A 20,690-nucleotide genomic window follows, 5' to 3' on the forward strand; every position below is an offset into this window, starting at 1 on the left:
TTGCAGATTTCTGTCAGAATCTGCAGATTATACAGTACAAATAAAATGTTCACGTTTCTCCAACGTTGTCTTCCCAACAGTTTCACTGACATCTACACTGGATGGCCAGGAAGCGTTCGCGATGTCTTCTCGGGCGCTGATAATTGGCATCTGTCTTGTGTCAGTGACGTAAAAGACGGATTTAATGCGACATGACCGTTCAAACAGCAGTCGCTTTCTAAAACATCGGATATGTATCAGATTCAGTACCACATACAAAAGTGACCCAGATCGGATTTGAAAATATCGGATTTGAGCCGTTCACACTGTCATACCATGATCGGATATGGGTCGCATAGGGTCAAAAAAATCGGATTTGATGCGCTTTCGCCTGCAGTGTGAACGTAGCCTAATAAACTTAAACCTACTCCATCCTCCCTATTCTGGTATTTTAAAGAGCAAGCAACCTAACTAATAGGGTTCTAAAACTCCCAGCAAAAAAAATAAAAATAGGGAACCACCCCCCACCCTCCACCTCATGATGCTTAATCGACGTAATCAACTTTAAATTGATGCAGTGTGAAAAAAAATGCACAGAAATAAATTATTTTTCAAGAATAATTAAATAGATTCAACATCTTTCTTCAACAGAATTGCAGACTGCACAGATGGTATCTTCCCAAAGGAAAAAGTAGTATAGCTTACTAGGGTATATTAGACTTAACAGTTACTATATACAGTAATGGACTTCTATTCATTTTACATCAGATTAAAACTTTGGGTGTAAGATTCGGATAATTTTTTATTAAAAGCTAGATATTTTAAATGAGAATAAGAAACAAAAGTATGTCTTTGTGCCCCCCTTTCCCTGTTAATGCCCTATCGGCCCCCCTGGCTAAACTTTGCTAGATCTGCCCCTGCACAGCTACCAGCCGTCAGCTACGTAGAAAACGATCCTGGTGTAGAAAGTAATATTAAATAAATTCTAAGAACAAATTATCAAGCTTAAACGTGCTGCTGTTGTTCAGCCGCTGGTTTCCTCTTTCTGGCACGAAGTGGGCGATAAACAAACAAGAGAGACGGACTCGCGACAGAAAAGCCGATCAGCTGATCATTGATCAGTTTCACGATTGAAGTAGCAGCAGGAGAGGGAGGGAGAGAGAAGAGGCAGTCGCTCCATATATCGGTTGTTAAGCTTAACGTGAGAATGCTTTACAAACATTCAGAGATGAACTTACACACTTGCTTTACTTCTCTCTGGGATCACTTCGTCGGAGATGAAATGCTGGATTGGTAGCGAGGCTACAAATACACACAGCCGCTCTATCACCTGAGGCATACTGCTCTGACGTGCTACGGTTATGAGCCGAGTTACGCCATGTCGCAAGTTTTGTGAGGTGCTTCTTTGATATTTAATGGATCGGATTACATTTTTTATTTCTCTCCGATATCCGATCCAGTAATTTACGTCAGTATCGGACCGATACCGATACGTAATATCGGATCAGTCCATTTCTAGTTTGTAATAGTGTTGAGTTGGAGATTTTAACATGGGATCGTATGCGGATTGACTAATTTTTGGAGATTCTTATATAGAGCTGTACTACTCTCCCAGAGTACTCAAAGCACTCTGTACAACATGCCACATTCACCCATTCACACAAGCACTGTCTTCTATGCTTTTAAGTGCTTACTAACTACCATATTCATACTGTGATGGATGCAACTTGGGGTTAATATCTTGCCCAAGCATTTTTGGCATGCAGACTAGAGGGAGCCAGGGATCGAACCACGAACCTTCCGATCAGTAGATGACCTCTATCTCCTGAGCTCATGTGGCCATTGCCATACAATACCACCTTTATTTATCAAGTGCTTTAAAATAAATCCAGCGTTCACAAAGTCCTGTACATATATGAATAGCATAAACAAAAAATAAAATCAGACGTGTTAGAAATAGAGAATTAGAAAAAAATAGAGTCAACCTCATTAGAGAAACAGTTTTTGGCAGTTCTGCTTCTGTTTGATTTTTTTTAAAGCAGATTCTGTTTTGCCACAGGGTATTGCCATCTTACTAGTAGGCGTAACAGCACAAATGTCAGTCACTGTGGATTTTTATCAAAATATTGTAACCCTGAAAACTAGAATTGTTTTTCACAATAACACACAGGGTTTCTAAATGAATTCAGTTCAGTTTTATTAATAAAGCCCTAATTTTACTACCATATCTCGGCTAACTCTGGATTGTAAGGTAAACCCTTCCTATTATGAAGAAACGATTCCCAACCATGTGAAACACGAAGAACTAAGACGTTACTTATTACAGTTATTCATACGAGAGAACCATTCAAATTAAAATAACATGTTCTAACCACTGCCTATTTTATTATTTTTATATTCACTATGGTTTTTATTTATTCTTCTTTAAAAAAAGGCTAATCTGTAACATGGATGTGTCTTTTTCTGGCAACAGGTGAATGAAATTGTAACCTGCTTTTAATAAAAGCCTGGCACAAATAAATTTCATCTTGTCTTTTAATGTTATACTTATTTTGTATAAGAAAATTGATATGTATTGCTGCTATTGCTGCCACATGATATGAAATCAATACAGAACACACATAAAAAGGGATAAAGTTATCCCTGTAGGAATATTGCACAAATATAGTACACAGTTTGACGTGAGGAGCTAAAAAAAAGTAGTGCTTTCTTTTGTTTCTTTTTTTTTTGTATTAATACCATTTCCTTGCAGTCTAATGCTAGTCTAATAGAACCCACAAAGTGCATTTGTGAGGTGAAGTCTATTTGTTTTATTGTAGTAAATTTTCTGAATGACAATGCAGCATCAGCAGAGTATGGAGGCTACTGGTTGCTGATGAGGAGGAAAACTACTCTTTAACTCTCGATTACAGAACCCCCCCTGCAGCCTTGATAGCACAGGAACAGAATAATTTTTCTATTAAGATCTTCACATTTAATTATTATTCCTCATACTGAAGGAAATTGAATTCAACAATGCAATTTAAAAACAAATAAAACTGCGTATTGTAGAAGAGTAGGAGAGTCATCTAAATGGTTACATGACCGCTGGTGGGTCTCAGCAGTGAACTGGAGCTTGTACTATAGATGTGCCATTGCATGGGTTTCCATGGGCGAGCAGCTTCATGCCAAACCTTACATCACAAAATAGGATGGCGTGATTTAATGCACACTACCACTGGACTCTAGAACAAATTGTGCTTCATTATCTGGCAGTCTGAGATCGTTACCTGCATGACGCCATTGTGCCAGGTCTGTTTGGTGGAGGGGGTATAATGCTATGGGGTTGTTTACCCCGCCTAGTTCCAGCAAAGGGGGTAATTAATGCTTCAGCTTACTACGATATCTTGTACAATTTTTGTACTCCCAACTCTGCACGAACATTTTGGAGAAGGCCCTTTCCTGTTCCAGCATAAATGTGCTCCAGTGTACGAATTAAAGGTCCATATAAAGACAGTGTTGGATGACTTTGGATGTGGAAAGACTTGACTAGCCTGCACCGTGCCCTGACCTCAACCCCATCGAACACCTTTGGGATGAACTAGAATGGAGATTGCAAGCCAGGCCGTCTCGTTCAACATCCACGTCTGTACTCACAAATGCTCTTTAGGAGATTTCCTTCAGTCACACCCCAAAAATTTGCAGAAAGCCTTTCGAGAAGAGTGGAAACTGTTGGTGCTGCAAAATGTATCATACATCTTCATGTAGATGATATTTGTAGGTGGCCCAGTACTTTTGTCCATAAAGAGTATCAGTGACTTAGGCTGGTAGACTTTCTCCGGCCCACACAGCTCATTATTTTTAATTAGCCATACCTTTTCAGTACAGGTACTTCATGATGTCGCTCTGTGTCATTAACTATCGAGCTTTAAACACAGCCAGATGTCTGATGTGGTATTTTTCCACATCATTTTATGTAACTCTGCAGCCAAATAGGACAGACACATTCCTTGCTAATTTCATTAACTTTGCTTTCCTTTATACACCAGCTAATTGGTTTTAGTTTGAGACACGGATAAGTTAAGATTTTTTTCACGGCATTAAATGGTGTAACTCATTGGGTATATTTGGAAACCGACTGTGTATGTTCGCTCAGTCTAGCAGAAAAGTGTTAGGTTCAAGTGTAACTCAAATAACTAAATTATCTCCTGTGAATTATCTTATTTGACAGCTGAGTCCTTCTAAGGATTCTCGTCATTCAATATTCAGGACCACCCTTGTTTATTCCAGCCTGATAAAGTGACCTTAAACCAGAGTCAACTTTTAAATACATTGAAATGGGATGTTCTCAGAGTAATGAGACAAAAGCAGACGTCGTTCCGACAAAAACAGCAACATTATTTTAAATTCAAATGGGAAGACATTTATAGCCACACACAATCTTTCCAGTCGTCTATTAGTTAACGCGTTTCAGCTTCAAACGCTTGAGTTGTGGCTTTTCCATTTCTTTTTAATACATTTAAATATTCTATGATTAAAGATTCATAGATGATGTTAGGAACCTGATGCTTGAGTTCATGGCTGGAAAAAGGAGGTTGCTATTGAGAAAAGCATCACCAACTTAATGAAGCCTAATATAAGATAGCTGCTCCTTTCCTCACCTTGACTGATGCCATGTAATAAACCACCGAGCCAGATAAAGTTATGTAGTGTTCAGAATGGAAAGGTGCTACTAGTCTTAATTCTAGAAAAAATCAATAATAATTGCTGTCATTTGTTCTCATCAGATTTTTTTAAAAACATTTTTAATATTTCCAATATTAAAAATGTCAGCAATTAGTATTTTCATCATTGCTCAATGGTTAGTATTGTAACAATAAACATCATTTCAACATTAAATTTATGGCATTTTGGCATGAAGCAGCAAGCATCGTGGCTGAAAAATGAAACCAGTACGTGTGCTAAAACCTGCAGTTCCTCTAATGACCACTAGATGCTAGTTTTAAAAATTGAGAGATTTTTTTTTTTTGACTCGGGACACAAAACATTTTTTTCTCCTAAAAACAATATAAATTTTCCATTTCGGTGCTCTGAGCAGGTGAAACTCCTGTGAAAAGAGGTGGACATTAACCCAACCTTAACCCTAGGTTGCCAGTAAAATGTTAACAGTTAAATATTCATGTCAGTATTATCCAACCTTGCGTTTGTCAGCCTGATCCTTTTATTGCCACTGTTTTTTGGGTTTCAGGCAGAGGGAAAGCTTCAGTTTCCTCTGCCTGTTGAAAAGTGGCTTTAATTACGTAGCTTTTGACAAAATTGCACTGCCTTTTGAGAGCCTCTGCTTTTGAAGTGGGTTCAAGAGGGTTCATATTGTAGAAAGTACAGTTATTGACTAAATTTAGCCTTCGCATTAGTGTGAAGAACTGTTTATGTTGCAAAAGTGTTTGTAACTGTAGAATTAGAAATGTCAGAAGGGACTTTAATTCCCTTAAAGCTGCCTCAACACAAATAGAAAAGAATTCACAATTTTTCCACGTGAACACCAGTAACATAGTACCTTTAAAATACTACAGTCATTCAAAGTGGTTTACAACATAAAATTAAAAAGGAAAAAAACAATAATAATAATAATAATAATAATAATATCAATAAAAACAATAATAATAGCAATTATAGTACAGCTCTCTGGTGGTTTCATTTCTAGGTTCCTATGGGGAGCATAGTGGCTAAATGCATTATCAGCCTGTTTAGTTCCAGATCTGGGAACTACTAGGTAACCAGATGTTGCAGACTTTAGAGACCTACCAGGTTTGTATCCATCATATTTACACCCCAATCCATTTAAAGATTTTAAAACAATCAATTATACTTACTGGAAGCCAATGCAGTGAACTGACAACTGGAGTCATTTTTGTTACAATTCTAGCAGCAGCATTGTGAACTAACTGTAGCTGTCTAATAGTCGTTTAGGGAGGGCAATAAAAAGAGCATTGCAGTAGCCTTCCTTTATAAGAAATAAATGGAGAGAACCATCAACAAGGTTCAGAAGCTCAGAGCTCAGCTAAACTGTTGAAAGTAGTTTTAAGAAAACACTGAAGGTTGCTTTTCCTCTATTTACATTCAGAAGTATCTTCCTGTTTGCCCGATTCAATTATGACAGGTGCAATATCGTCAAAGATCCTGAGTTTCAGAGTTAAACTGATCAGGCTGGTCATCCACAGACTAGCTGTGGCTGTCACTAATAAAATACCAGCATTTTCATTTAAATATATGTTTTAGTTGTAGGTCTTGCTTTATTTGCTGGGGTGATCAGCCCACTGAAGAAAACACAAAAATTAATAAACATTAATAAAAGTAATACTAAGGCCACTTAGCGATCAGTAGATCTAGTGTATTACCATGAATGTGGGTGTTATGGGTTACCTGCTGTACCAAATCAAACAAAGCAATGAGTTATTTTAGTTTGCTGTCAGGAGGGTTGCCAATATGAAGATTAAAATTGTCAGTTATAGTCTGAAAAAGTCACCCAGTTGGATGACCAAGAAGTTTCCGCATACTCGTATCCAGCAGATTCCTAAAATCCAGCTGACGTAATTCACCACAGACTAAGAAAACAACTGCCTATCTCATACTTTACCCAGAGACAGGGAAGTCTTACTACATCTGAGTTGCCTTTGTTATATGTCACATGTAGTTCCTTCACTTTGCTTCTGAAGGATTAAACATAAAAGAGTCAATTCAAATGCTGTCATTTGGCAAATGCATGTTTCTAATCAGGAATTAAGTTTTTAATAATAACACGGATGTGATGAGCATTTTCTTCTGGTGCTGAATCTTACAGACATTCGTTTCAAGCTTGCAAATAAGGGGCAGATGGAATTAGCCAAGAAGTGTGTGGGGGATGAGAGATGTGTCGCTAGGGGTCGACGCCTTTTGTGGAACATAAGTCCCATTTATCCCAAATTAGGACGGGTGCGGCACTGGTTCGCTTTGATGTTCCTCTTGGCGGGGGCCTGGGTAGAGTGCGGGGGTGGGAGGGGTGCAGATTGCTGGAGTATAAACAGATGTTCAAGGCTCATCCTTTGAGGTGGTGATGAAACATAGCCACAGCAAGTCTTTGCATCCCACTGTCAGTTAGTTGACACAGAGACAAGGGCAGGGCTGCAGTTGCTACTCTAATAGTCCTGCATATGTACTTCCAACAGCAGCAGATGAAGCTTTTTGACCTATATATGTGCTGAAAGCTTTGATGTATTGCATTGCAAAAAAGTTGTCTTTAGTAAGAGATAAGATTTAACGACACTCGCATGATGTCGTTAACCCGCATCAGAAAGGTATCGAACCGCAAGTTAAACAAACAGCACAACACAGACGAATGTATTAATCATACTGTATGTTTTCTTAACCTCATCGCTCCACATTTCAGCAGGTGTGATGTTGAACAGCTTGTCATATCAACATCCTGTTAATGTCAAAATGTTTTCTGGATTTTTTTTCTGTGTTGAGCTTCATCTAGCTGGGTAAATTTTGTCTACTTTTTTGCTACAGGAATACGACGACGGCTACGGGACAGCTTATGATGACCAAGGATATGAATCGTATGACAACAATTACAGTAATCAAGGACAAAAGTAAGTTCGACTTTTTACCGAAAGAGTCACAAGTATTACACATTTATTCCACGGATTTATGGGTAAATGTGCAATATACGACTGTTTTAATACATGAGGCACCAAGTACTTCATTGAGATAATGTATGATAATATATTATCACAGTGCAATGCACCATGACTATCCTGTAAGCTGGAAGCAGTCCTCAGGAGCAGCGGTCCTCAACCCCCGGGCCACGGACCGGTACAGGTCCGTGAGTTGTTTGGTGCCGGGTCGCAAGAGTTGAGGCTCGGGTGTGAAAGTTATGGTTTTCCCGTGTTGTAGTTGTGTGTCTTATTTTGAAAGAAATATTTACGCGTTACCATAGCGATCAGAGAGCATTAAGGGGCAGAGAGGAGGATGTTACTCTCAATGTTTTTGGCACATTTCAGGATGACGCTGCTAATAAAGTTACACAATTACACAGTGAATTCACGTTTATTATTATATTTACAAAATACCACAGTTTTTGTCTTGGTCGTATCATTTTGTTTTTGTTGCATTTATCTGCGACACCTTAAAGGCCGGTCCGTGAAAATATTGTCTGACATTAAAGCGGTCCGTGGCGCAAAAAAGGTTGGGGACCGCTGTTCAGGAGCATCTCCTAAATAAGAGACCCCAAGTTTAGAGCAGAATCGAGTTTGGCGTTAATGTTTGTTGTCATTGTTATAATAATAATAAACACAAAACTGGCAACATGAAACATGGGTTAAAAATGTAAACATAAAAGCAGAGCAGCCCGTCTTTTCAGTCTAATTTTCAGTTAACCTGTCCGTCCACCCTGACCTCCTCCCTTTGTGGACTTCATAGTGTTCTTTCTGCGTCGCCTCAGTTTGTCGTTTGCTTCAGAGAAAACTGCTGTCACCCGACAGATGGTGCTGTCACAATGACTGGCTTGTAAAAATTGAGAATACAGTGTTAGAACTCATGTATTTATGCTAACAGTGGAACAAATGCTGCTGTTAGAGATGGTGGAAATCAAAGGCAGTAAATATTGGACTTTAGACATAAACAGTTTTCTAAATACCCACAATCTCTCGTTTCTGCTGGATGTACAGGGTGGGCCATTTATATGGATACACCGTAATAAAATGGGAATGGTTGGTGATATTAAAGTTCTGTCTGTGGCACATTAGTATATGTGAGGGGGCAAACTCCTCAAGATGGGTGGTGACCATGGTGGCCATTTAGAAGTCGGCCATCTTGGATACAACTTTTGTTTTTTCAATAGGAAGAGGGCCATGTGACACATCAAACTTATTGGTAATGTCACAAGAAAAACAATGGTGTGCTTGGTTTCAACGTAACTTTATTCTTTCATGAGTTATTTACAAGTTTCTGACCACTTATAAAATGTGTTCAATGTGCTGCCCATTGTGTTGGATTGTCAATGCAACCCTCTTCTCCCACTCTTCACACACTGATAGCAACACCGCAGGAGAAATGCCAGCACAGGCATCCAGTATCCGTAGTTTCAGGTGCTGCACATCTCGTATCTTCACACCATAGACAATTGCCTTCAGATGACCCCAAAGATAAAAGTCTAAGGGGGTCAGATCGGGAGACCTTGGGAGCCATTCAACTGGCCCACGATGACCAATCCACTTTCCAGGAAACTGTTCATCTAGGAATGCTCGGACCTGGCACCCATAATGTGGTGGTGCATCATCTTGCTGGAAAAACTCAGGGAACGTGCCAGCTTCAGTGCACAAAGAGGGAAACACATCATCATGTAGCAATTTCAAATATCCAGTGGCCTTGGTTTTGTTTGTTAACTTCACCATTCACATAAAAGTTTGCCTCATCACTGAACAAAATCTTCTGTGTGAACTGAGGGTCCTGTTCCAATTTTTGTTTTGCCCATTCTGCAAATTCTGTGCGCCGATCTGGGTCATCCTCGTTGAGATGCTGCAGTAGCTGGAGTTTGTAAGGGTGCCATTTGTGAGTAGCTAATATCCGCCGAAGGGATGTTCGACTAATGCCACTCTCCAGTGACATGCAGCGAGTGCTACGCTGTGGGCTCTTGCTGAATGAAGCTAGGACAGCCACTGATGTTTCTTCATTAGTGACAGTTTTCTTGCGTCCACATTTTGGCAAATCCAACACTGAACCAGTTTCACGAAACTTAGCAAGCAGTTTGCTAACTGTAGCATGGGAGATGGGTGGTCTCATAGGGTGTCTTGCATTGAAATCTGCTGCAATGACCTGGTTACTGCGTTCACCAGATATCAACACACTTTTGATCTGCTCCTCACATGTTAACCTCTTCGACATGTCAATGGCTGTGAACAAAGAGAAACTTGTAAATAACTCATGAAAGAATAAAGTTACGTTGAAACCAAGCACACCATTGTTTTTCTTGTGACATTACCAACAAGTTTGATGTGTCACATGGCCCTCTTCCTATTGAAAAAACAAAAGTTTTATCCAAGATGGCCGACTTCTAAACGGCCACCATGGTCACCACCCATCTTGAGGAGTTTGCCCCCTCACATATACTAATGTGCCACAAACAGGACTTTAATATCACCAACCATTCCCATGTTATTACGGTGTATCCATATAAATGGCCCACCCTGTATATTTAAGCAAAACAGTTGCAAAACTTTTTTGCCAAAAAAACCATAAAATCTAAACGAAACATTCCCCACCACTCAACAAACTGTGCCAAAAATCCAATTCATAACTAATGTGACCCATCCAGGGTGAGTAATAGGAACAAAACTGCATTTGGCAATAGGGTGAAACATTAACACAGCACAATGCAACAGCATTTTTCAAAATGACCATAAAGCTCAAACACCCCTTTTAAATGGCTGCACGAACAAACTGAATGCTACACCATGTCTTTTATGCAGCTTGAGTTCGTGCCAGGGCAGAAACTTGAAAATGACATTTATCTTAACAGCCCGAGTGAGTGCACTGAATTAAAAAGCAGTTAATATGCAACGAGTTGTATTTACATCTCTTGAAGGATTAAATGCAAGTTTTGATTGCGTTACACAAGGGCAGCGAGTTCACTACTTTCTGGGCATTTGGCCTTAAGTATGGAACGAGGATATGAGCTAACAATGAGATTTTGAAGTCTTGTGGGTTGAGAGCAGCTGGATTATGGTGTGCATACTGTTAGGAGTCGTTTATGCTGTTCTGCCCTGTTTGAAACTCAGAAGAATGCTTGCTGCTAATGAAGCCTTTTGTGAAGTGTGAAATGTTTTCACTGACCTTTGAGTCGTCCTTTGCGATATTCTCAGAAAACACCCGCTTCAACTTAAAAAATACAATTAGGTAGGTGTTGAAGATTTAATATGTCTGGGCCTGGTTGTTAGTGAGAAACTAATCTTTGAATCTAAGAGCTTAAAATAAACCTCTCTCCATAGCCTCAGTGACGTAATCACAGTTTGCTCCGAGGAATTCATTCCGGCTCATTGTGATAAACATATTATCTATGCTTTAATCATCCTTTAAAAATATCAGGCGAAAGGTGCATTTCCCTCAATGTGTCACTGCGGAATAAACAGTCTTTGTGGCATGCTGCTCCATTTAACATAGGGTCCTGAACAGCTAAATGTAGAATATTGATTTTCTTACATCCAGGCAGCTATCACACTCTCCAAGCCACACAAGGTCAAAGGCTTTCACTTTGGTCTTCCACTGTATTTTATCAGTGCACAATGCACTACATTTATGTAGACCTGCCTGTGCCACTTCAAAGAAAGAATGATTGTTGCCACATTTAGGGTGTCAAAAATTGGATTGAATTGGCGGCAGCTGGGGCAAAAAAGGAAATCAGTCAGAGAGAACAAAAACAGCATTATTCTGTCTCCTGGCTTTTGTGAGTAGGGTGGTCGATGTTTTCTTTTGTAGAGGTGTCAGGATGTATGTCACCTCGGCTTCATCCATCTTTTGTGCCATCGCTCTTTTTTTCTCTCTTTTTTCCTTCGTCTTTTTTTTTTTTTGTTCTCACACACACTCTGTCTCCAGCTCACACCGACTGCCGTTCGGAGCTTGAAATGTTGGCGGTTGGGTGTACACATGCTTGCCGGGGGAAGCGCCGGTCCGCCTCAGGAGTCTGAGGCTATTTGTTTTAAAAGCAGCCGCGTGAATAATAGTGGGGGTGTTTTGGTGGCAGCACAGGAGGAAAAGAATGGAGTCCATCAAGTAGAGGCTGGAGGCTGGGCGGACTCTGAGATTTTCATGTCTGTTATCTGGAGGGAGACGAAGCAGCTAATAGGGCTCAGACACAGAAGCCTTTGCCTCCAGAGACAGCTGATGCACTTACTTCCTCTCTTATTTGTTTGTCCTGTGCCCTGGATGTGGATCACAAGTTACTGCAGGCTGACATTGTGCGTGTATGAAACAGAAGCCTCATGCAGGGCCTGGGATAAGTGGTCTTGGGCAGATCAAATTTTCATTGTTTGTCCATAAACACAGGATATAATTCGTAGCATGCCCTCTTTGTTTGTCCTTTGTTTACTCTGACAGGAAGTATATTTAGAACTATGTTCATACCTTAAAAAAAAAACAGTAATCTGTTTGTTACCTTTAATTGCCGCTTCCGCAATTAAAACTGCAACAGAACGCTGTCCCATAACTGCGTCGTCACAGTTACAATCCTGTTTAGCTTTGTGATAGACAAAGGTGCATTATTTTCACCTTGAGGAAAGTCATAGCTGGTTCCAGCTGCAGCAGGGCTTTGTGGAGAGTGTGTGTGTGTGTGTGTGTGTGTGTGTGTGTGTGTGTGTGTGTGTGTGTGTGTGTGTGTGTGTGGACAAGAAGTCTCCTAACAATGTTTCTCACAGCCTAAGGAGCTCCCAGTCACCAATCTGAGCCCCGATTGCATGGCAGGATTTCAGCTGCCGGAGGATAACAAGCAGAACAATTTACAGTCTCTCTGTCATGGTATTACTCGATGGCCTTATGCTAGAAACAGGGCTGCCATTTGTGAACACATAAGGAAAGAAAGAGGAGGCTGCTGATTTTAAACTGATTGCGATGCAGCGTCAGATACCTTTATTAACTTGAACTGTTTTGTGCAGTGAATGCAATAAATGTTGCTGATCAGTTTTGTTCTTATAATATCTTATCCTATAAGACTTCATCTTACTTACACCTATTGATTCGGCCGAGTCGAAACGCATTACATTGATTTATACCACTATAATATACACAAACCAAAGAATTCATTCGTCTTTCTTCTTTTAGATTCTGAAACAGCTTCCTCTCCTGTCAAACACTCACTGATTAAACCATTTTTCCTACTAAATTATAAGTTGTTTAAATATTTTTTGGGTCTTAAATTTCAACAGAATAAGAAATAATTTGCATTTGGGCATGTTTCCCTGCTTTCTAAAATTATGTAGTTTAATGATTCAAGGAGCTTTACTTGTCATTCGCATCACATGTTAAAATGAGGTGGAACGAAATTATGTACACACGGTTCGGAGTGAAAAGAAACAAAAATAATGAAGAAACAGAATTTTTTTCTTAAAGTTATAAATAAGTAGTTTTTTGGTTTTGTTTTGTTTTTTGGTTTTTTAACAAACAGAAATGACAAGTAATAAGACAATACAATAAATAATACTATAACTAGAGTGCAACAACCTGAGTACCAGTATGGAGTGTGGGTATAAATATAGCTGTAAATAAATAGTTTAGCAGCAAAGGGCATAATGACCAGCATTGATAAAGAGACAGTGTCAGTAAGTGTCAAGTAGTGGTTAAGGTGCTACAATAACAGTTCTTGTCCATTTATGCACTGAGAAGTCTCACAGCTTCTGGAATGAAGCTGTTTCTCAGTCTGGTGGTTTTGCATTTAATGCTCCTCAGCCTCCTGCCTGAGGAGAGCGGGGCAAAGTGTGTGCTGGGTGAGTGGGGTCCTTCATGATACAGGTGGCCCTCTTCCTGCATCTGGAGGTGTATATGTCTGTGACGGTTGGGAGGCTGCCTCCGACAACTCTCTGTGTAGCCTTCACCACCCTCTGTAGAGCTTTCCTCTCTGCCACAGTGCAGTTTCCGTGCCACACGTTGATGCCAGAGCACAGAACGCTCTCCACCGCACATCTGTAGAAGGAGATGGGGATTGAGCTCTCCATTCCCGCACGCTTCAACCTCCTGAGGAAGTAGAGCCTCTGGTGAGCCTTCCTGATCAGGCTGGAAGTGTTTTGTTCCAGGTGAGGTTGCTATCCAGGTACATACCCAGGTACTTGTAGCTGGGTACTACTTTGACTGCAGATCCTCCAACGTGCAGGGGTGTGTGTGTGTCTTCCCCTCCTGAAGTCCACAATCATCTCCTTAGTCTTCTTCTCATTTAAGCAGAGATTGTTTTGCCTGCACCAGTCCTCCAAGTGTTCCACCTCCTTCCTGTAGCCGGTCTCATCATTGTTTGTGATGCAACCAACCACAGCTGTGTCGTCCGCAAACTTTACATATGACAGCCTGGATGGTTGGGTGAGCAGTCATATGTAAGCAGCGTGAACAGGAGGGGACTTAGCACACAGCCCTGAGGGGAGCCAGTGCTGAGGACTCTGGAAGATGAGGAGACGTTGTGGATCCTAACAGACTGCGGTCTGTTGGTCAGGAAGTCCAGGACCCAGTTACAAAGAGAGGAGCTCAGTCCCAGGGTCAGTCATTTGTCAACAAGTGTCTGCGGGATAACTGTATTGAAAGCGGATGAGAAGTCCACGAAGAGCAAATGGACATAGGAGTTCTTCTGCTCCAGGTGGGTGAGGGTGGTGTGAACCACAGAAGACGTGGCATCTTCTGTGGATCGATTCTTCCGGTAGGCATACTGGTGTGGGTTTGAAGTGACACTGATGGTGGCTTTGATGTGGGTCATAATCAGCCTCTCAAAGCATTTCGTGACGATCGGCGTGACGATTAAATGTTTACTTGAAAATTGCTAGTTGGAACCCTGCGGCTATGTAATAATCCACATTCTTCAAAGTGCCCTATAGGCGCCCCCCATATAATTTCAGACTCTTCTAATACATCCATCCATTCACATTCCTGTTTTCTTGCTAGCAGTTTTCTACTTTGCCTGATCCATTGCCACATTTCTCAGTGCATTACCACCACAAACTACCACTCAGTTCAATGTTTGATTAGCTAATGCTTTTTCACGGATATGCACAAACTGGAAACTTTTGAACATTATCATCAAACTGAACTTCAAAAAGAAGAATTAGTTGATTTAGTGATGCTAAAAGGTGTTTTATTTTAATATATATATTTGTAACTGATATTAAACCATGCATTTATATTTGCAAGTTTGTCTAAAGTTCCACTGAAGTGGAAAAAAGTAAGGCAGGAATGTTTTGTGGATTGTAATCTTTATTTCTGAGTGTTTTGATCTGGAAACGGTTGGCTAATATTTGAGGAATTACATTAAAAAAATCCCGATTTGAATTTCACAACAGCATAGATGGTAGTATAAGTTTAGCTTCCAGGGTAAAAAGTTTGTTAAAGCTGTAACTAAGCAGTTTTTATCAGATTAGTAAATTAAGATTTCTGAGAGTTTTGATCTGGAAACGGTTGGCTAATATTTGAGGAATTACATTAAAAAAATCCCGATTTGAATTTCACAACAGCATAGATGGTAGTATAAGTTTAGCTTCCAGGGTAAAAAGTTTGTTAAAGCTGTAACTAAGCAGTTTTTATCAGATTAGTAAATTAAGATAGAGTTTCATAATATCTTCTTATAAAAGTGTCCGGAGGTGTTTTATGAAGGCTTTAAAGTTGCAAAACTCAAAAGTGGTTAAAAAACCACTTTGTCCCTTTACCTGAATCCAAGATGATAACAGGGATTTCCTTAAAAATATTCAGGTATGTATATTTATTCAGGAATATTTTTATATGTCCTCTAAAAGTAACAAAGAAAAACAGCTACAGGTCTTAACAGAGTGGGAGGAACTGTGAAATCTTTGGCATTAATACTTGAAAAATGACAAAGTTTTTAATGGGTTTAATTTTTTAGTTTGCTGTGGTTATTGTTACAGGGCTCATCAACTACATGTTTCTGCTTTGGATTTGAATCTGCACACAGTGGCTTTAACATTATGCTTAAATGCAGAATGCTGACACTTGTTTTACATCTCTGTGTGACATCGCCCCGCAGTGATAGAGATCTTAACATTCTGTGCCGTGTTTAACTTGCATAAAAGTGTTCTACCACACATTACTGTCTATAAAGGAAAAAAAATGTAGCTACTGACAAATGAAACAAGACAACCTGTGTAACTGTACTGTACACTCTGTGTCATACAGAACAGCCAGAACTGAGTAATTTAGACATAATTAAATTTGAAAGGCAAATAAGGCGCTCGCAACCTTAAGACATAAGACTTGAGCTAAAAAGCTGTTTTTAGATGCCCTGAAGACATTTCACGACATTTACATCTTTCAGAAACGAGCTGACGCCTGGGGGAACCTCACAAAACGGTACCTCAGCATGACAGCCGTGGCAGTCGGTCTGCAAGCTCCCAGATCACAGCCTCCTCTTACCGTGTTTATACAACACAAAGCACTGAGCTATCATCATTTTTTGGAGAGGCAGCTTTATCTCTGGAGAGTCATTGAAAACTACAGCACTCTGCTACCAATCAAGCTGTACGGTCAAGGAGGCTGAAGGGGGGGAGTACTTGTGAGGAGAGGGTCTTTAATTTTATTAGTGGAGAGGAGGGCACGTCTCTGTAGGGAAATGAGGAGGATGACAGCTGTGGCACAGCGCTGGCTGGACACTTGGAGAGGTCATGGTGAGGTGATTTCATGCAGCTCGGGTGTGATCAAAGTATTATTTCACATGCGGCACCTCGGAGACTTTCTCCTGCTGACACCTCGCACCTTCCCTTGCACCTTGCTTTAGTATGCTACATTGTAGGATGGATCCGGAAGCCGGTGGGCACAAGGATAGATCTGTGACAATGCTTTAAAGGGCAGACGCATCCCAGAGGAGCAACAGCAAGCCTTAGACAAGAGACGGGCGAGAACTGGAACACAGGAAAGTGGCTCGTTTTTCTAAGTCAAAGGAGCTTGCAAAGAAAAGCGTCTGGACTTCTTTAAGTTTACTTGAAGACGTTTCACCTCTCATCCGAGAAGCTTCTTCAGTTCTAAGGTCAAATGGTGGAGAGTCCCAGATATAAACCTAGTGGGAGTATCCCCCCACAGAGGGACAAAAGGACCCCCTGATGATCTTCTAATCGCCTGAGCCAAGGTGTGAAACTGGGTGTGGGTCCCAATCAGCCAGAGTTTCGGGTGTGTTCATTGTGAAACCTGGCCCCACCTTATCATGCGAATTCCTGAGGTCAGATGGCCCAGGATGTGAGTGGGCGTTAAGGCGTCTGGGAAGGGATCTCAAAACTGGATTATAGATGGCAGAGAGTTGGTGTCGTAAACCCCCGCCTCTGTTCAAAGATGGTCGCTCACAGTGGACATAGATGGCTTCTTTCACTCCTCTTTCAAACCATCTGTCCTCTCTGTCCAAAATGTGAACATTGGCATCCTCGAAAGAGTGTCCTTTATCCTTAAGATGCAGATGGACTGCTGAGTCTTGTCCTGTGGAGGTGGCTCTTCTGTGTTGTGCCATGCGCTTGTGAAGTGGCTGTTTGGTCTCTCCAATGTAGAGGTCTGGGCATTCCTCGCTGCACTGTACAGCATACACCACATTGTTAAGTCTGTGTTTTGGCGTTTTGTCTTTCGGGTGAACCAGTTTTTGTCTGAGCGTGTTGCTGGGTCTGAAATGCACCGGGATGTCATGCTTGGAGAAAACTCTCCTAAGTTTTTCTGATACACCGGCTACATAGGGGATGACAATGCTGTTGCGTCTGTCCTTCTTATCCTCCCTCGTTGGTGTCTGGTCTTCTTTTCTGTGCCTCTTTGCTGACTTTAAGAACGCCCATTTAGGATAGCCGCACGTTTTGAGTGCTTCCTTTACATGTGTGTGTTCCTTCTTTTTTCCTTCAGGCTTAGAGGGAACATGTTCTGCCCGGTGGTGCAGGGTCCTAATTACTCCAAGTTTGTGTTCCAAAGGGTGATGGGAGTCAAAGAGGAGGTACTGGTCCGTGTGTGACCAGTGTGTGGCTCATTTTTCTAAGTTTCACAGTACTACTTAAAAAAATAACCCCAAAACAATCTGCATCACCAACACGCACAGTGGATGGCGACCCTCCCCTACCCCCCACAGTGTCCAAGATTTGATTAAAGACTTGAGCTGAGCATTTTCTCGTCAGTGCTGTGCAAATTTGAAAGTGAACAACAAGGGACTGCGTGGTCGCACGGTAGCAACTTGTTAATTACCTCATATACCTGCACTAAAGTGTACCCTGCTTTAGCGCCCTTCCAATAATACTAATTGGGACTCATCAGAAAAGTGTTTAGTGACTGCATTGATTAAGCAAATTAAAACCTTTTTTTCTGTAGACTTTTATACAGCTTATCTTTTTCTGGCTTTTAGAAGGAATGCAGGTTGAATTGGGCATTACTTTCAGAGCCATCCGTAGTCCATAAACTGTCTTATCCCACTAACAATGCATATAACACATAGGAAGGGATTGGGGTGGGTAACAAAAGTATACTTTTGTAATTATTGTTACTCTTTTTCTATTGTGGATATAATCCAGTGGCAAAAATGGCTAAAAAAAACAGATATCAGGGGTGCACAAAGCAGCATTTCGTTTATCTGTTGTGTAACATCAGTTTTGTTGCCCTTTTGTCTGGGATCACGTTTCCTAAATGTGAAATGTAAGTTTGTGCTCATTTAAATGGTTTAAAGAAGCTAAAGGATTTTAAAAAAGATGAGGGATTTATTAAATTGGGAATTTCTCTTTTTTCCTTTGGTACTGACCACGTTTTTAGCATTTTTATCAACCCAGAATTTCACAAATCTTCCATAGTTATTGTGAACCATGAATGCTTGAACAGAAAATATTTGACCTCAGTAAATCGCATGACACGGTGGGGTTAGGTTTCACAGTGGGTTCACCCGAAACCTTGGCTGATTGTGACCCACACCCGTTTTTCACACCTAATGATAGAGGATCATTAGGGCGTCCATGACCCTCTTGGGGACTCTCCCATAGGCTTTAAAATCTGGGACTCTCCACCAATTGCTGTTAGAACTGAAGAAGCTTCTTGGTTGAGAGGTGAAACGTCTTCAGGGAAACTTAAAGAAGTCCAGACGCTTTTCTTTCTGAGCTCCATAGACTACGATGACCTGGAAGACTGAGAACCTTCACAGACAACAGAAAATAAGAGTAATCTGTTGTTTATTGTTGAGTTACTTCAGCCTAGAACAGAGAGGTGGTCTGATCGACTAATGCAGAGACCGTTGTTGCCTTTCCTAGAGCTAGCACAACTAAAACTGCTGGGAGGAAAAGTATTTTTAAAGGTCGTACATTTCCAGCTAAAGGGTGCTAACACAGCTCCGGACCATCTGCTGTCACTGGGCCATAATTGAGCATCTATGGCAACTGATGCCCAGAGTTTCTGTTCTGTGTTTGAATCAGGCATTAGTCCCACCCCACCGGAGAGAGAATTTGGCTGGTGTCTCGTTATTTAACCTCATTATTCAGTGGTTTTACCATTTTAGTGGAATTTCTTTCCTGTACTTTTCCTGTAACACGGGAGAACCACAAGCTGACAACTCAAGCTTAGCAACTCATGCATTCGCAAAGGCCCCGAATGATATGCATGTCAGCAGCCACTTGGTCTCGCCTACAGTCTTTACAGTGTCTTTAACTGCATGGAGTGACTCAATGTGTTTGATCATTCAGCCTTCATCATTGCTATCGCTTTGATGTCTGCGTGTTGTGTCAGAGGCCTCAGGCAGACAGTTAGTAAAACAGGAAAACTTGTGTTTTCTTTTTTTTTATTCTTAGTAGAGATTGGCTGCCTTAGCTGTCTGCTTCTGAAACGCCTGTGGTGGCGTCACAGATGCTGGGTACCTAATGCTTTTTTCAAGGTAGGCAGCTTGTCAAGATAAGTGACAGGTGCTGGTGTGGGAATTACACCTTCTGAGGGAAAGGAGGGTGGGATTTACAGTACTCTGTGTCTCAGGACCAAAACTCACATGTTGTAAATTTAATGCTCCATAAATAAGACACAGTCTTTCACAGAGTCCAGATGCTCAGAATGCAACATTCAAAACATGTTGAATTTTAAAGAATACAGTGCCTGACTTGACTGGAGCAGTGTTTCCCTTGGAGGAGGATTTCTTGTAGTTTCCAAAAAAGAGGCAAGCTCGAAAGAAGACTTAGTTGGAAAGTCAAATCTTTGCCGTAGGTCATTTTGTCCCTCTTTGTGACTCTGCGGCAGGGGGTCAGCAGTGGAGATAGCTTTGCAATCAGTCACCACGCTGAGCAATCACCAGTGTATCCATAACGAAGGTTTTCATTTGAAATTATGTGAGCCTCATTTCATACAAAATGGTGGGGGAAAAAAGGTTGTTCCACTTTCTTTCTGCCCGTCTTATTTTCATTGTCGTGTTGTCTGTGAAAATCACTCAGCCGGTATAATCAGCGCTTTCAGCGTGGGACATTTTTCATCAGCATTTTACTTTTCAGCCTTGTGCCAAGAATGAATGAAAAACATGATTACACGGGGAGCATCAAGGAAGCACTTTTTGCTTTAGGAGTCCCAGTCATGATCAGTTAAAGTGTGCAATATGCAGGAACTAGGCTAACGGTAGAAAGGCAACCTCTCTCCACATCAGACCGCTGCGTATTATCTGTACAGCCCCTTGTAATGTCCTACTAGATTTCCTCAAATTTATCACAGCGGACTGGAAGACTAATGGCGATGGAAGAAAACAAAGTCCACAAGGGACGTGTACTACATCATTCAGATTTAACACTGCCATCTGTTTCGTAGTGCCCAGGAACAGCAACATCAGTGCTTAAGATGAAGCATTTACAGAGATGACAGATGTGAAGAGGAGAGGAAGGGTCTTTACCAGTGGAAATGCAGGCCTAGATTCAGATGCCTGATCAATGAGACACAAAGAGACACACTTATCTAATAGGTGTTGTTTTTGCCTCTCAGGGTTCATGCTTGTGCTTCAGACAGATGGGCTCTTTCTTTCCTGCTTTTCA

The 20,690-nt window shown here is 41.0% G+C and overlaps 1 protein-coding gene across 3 annotated transcripts in view; it reads left to right on the forward strand.

Annotated features, from left to right (window-relative positions):
* The window catches only part of khdrbs3 (KH domain containing, RNA binding, signal transduction associated 3), a 151,700-nt gene that overhangs the window by 110,316 nt on the left and 20,694 nt on the right, over window positions 1-20,690 (forward strand). For all 3 annotated transcript variants that reach the window (XR_014799300.1, XM_084920195.1, XM_084920196.1), the window contains one exon: window positions 7,507-7,589. Coding sequence is in view for 2 of the 3 variants with exons in the window: in XM_084920195.1 (XP_084776321.1) it covers window positions 7,507-7,589 (83 nt within the window). In the remaining variant the exon portion in view is untranslated. The remainder of the gene's footprint in view (window positions 1-7,506; window positions 7,590-20,690) is intronic.

This window comes from Perissodus microlepis, chromosome 22, assembly GCF_051167445.1.
Source record: "Perissodus microlepis isolate ML-2025 ecotype Zambia chromosome 22, ASM5116744v1, whole genome shotgun sequence".
NCBI classification, from domain to species: Eukaryota; Metazoa; Chordata; class Actinopteri; order Cichliformes; family Cichlidae; genus Perissodus; species Perissodus microlepis.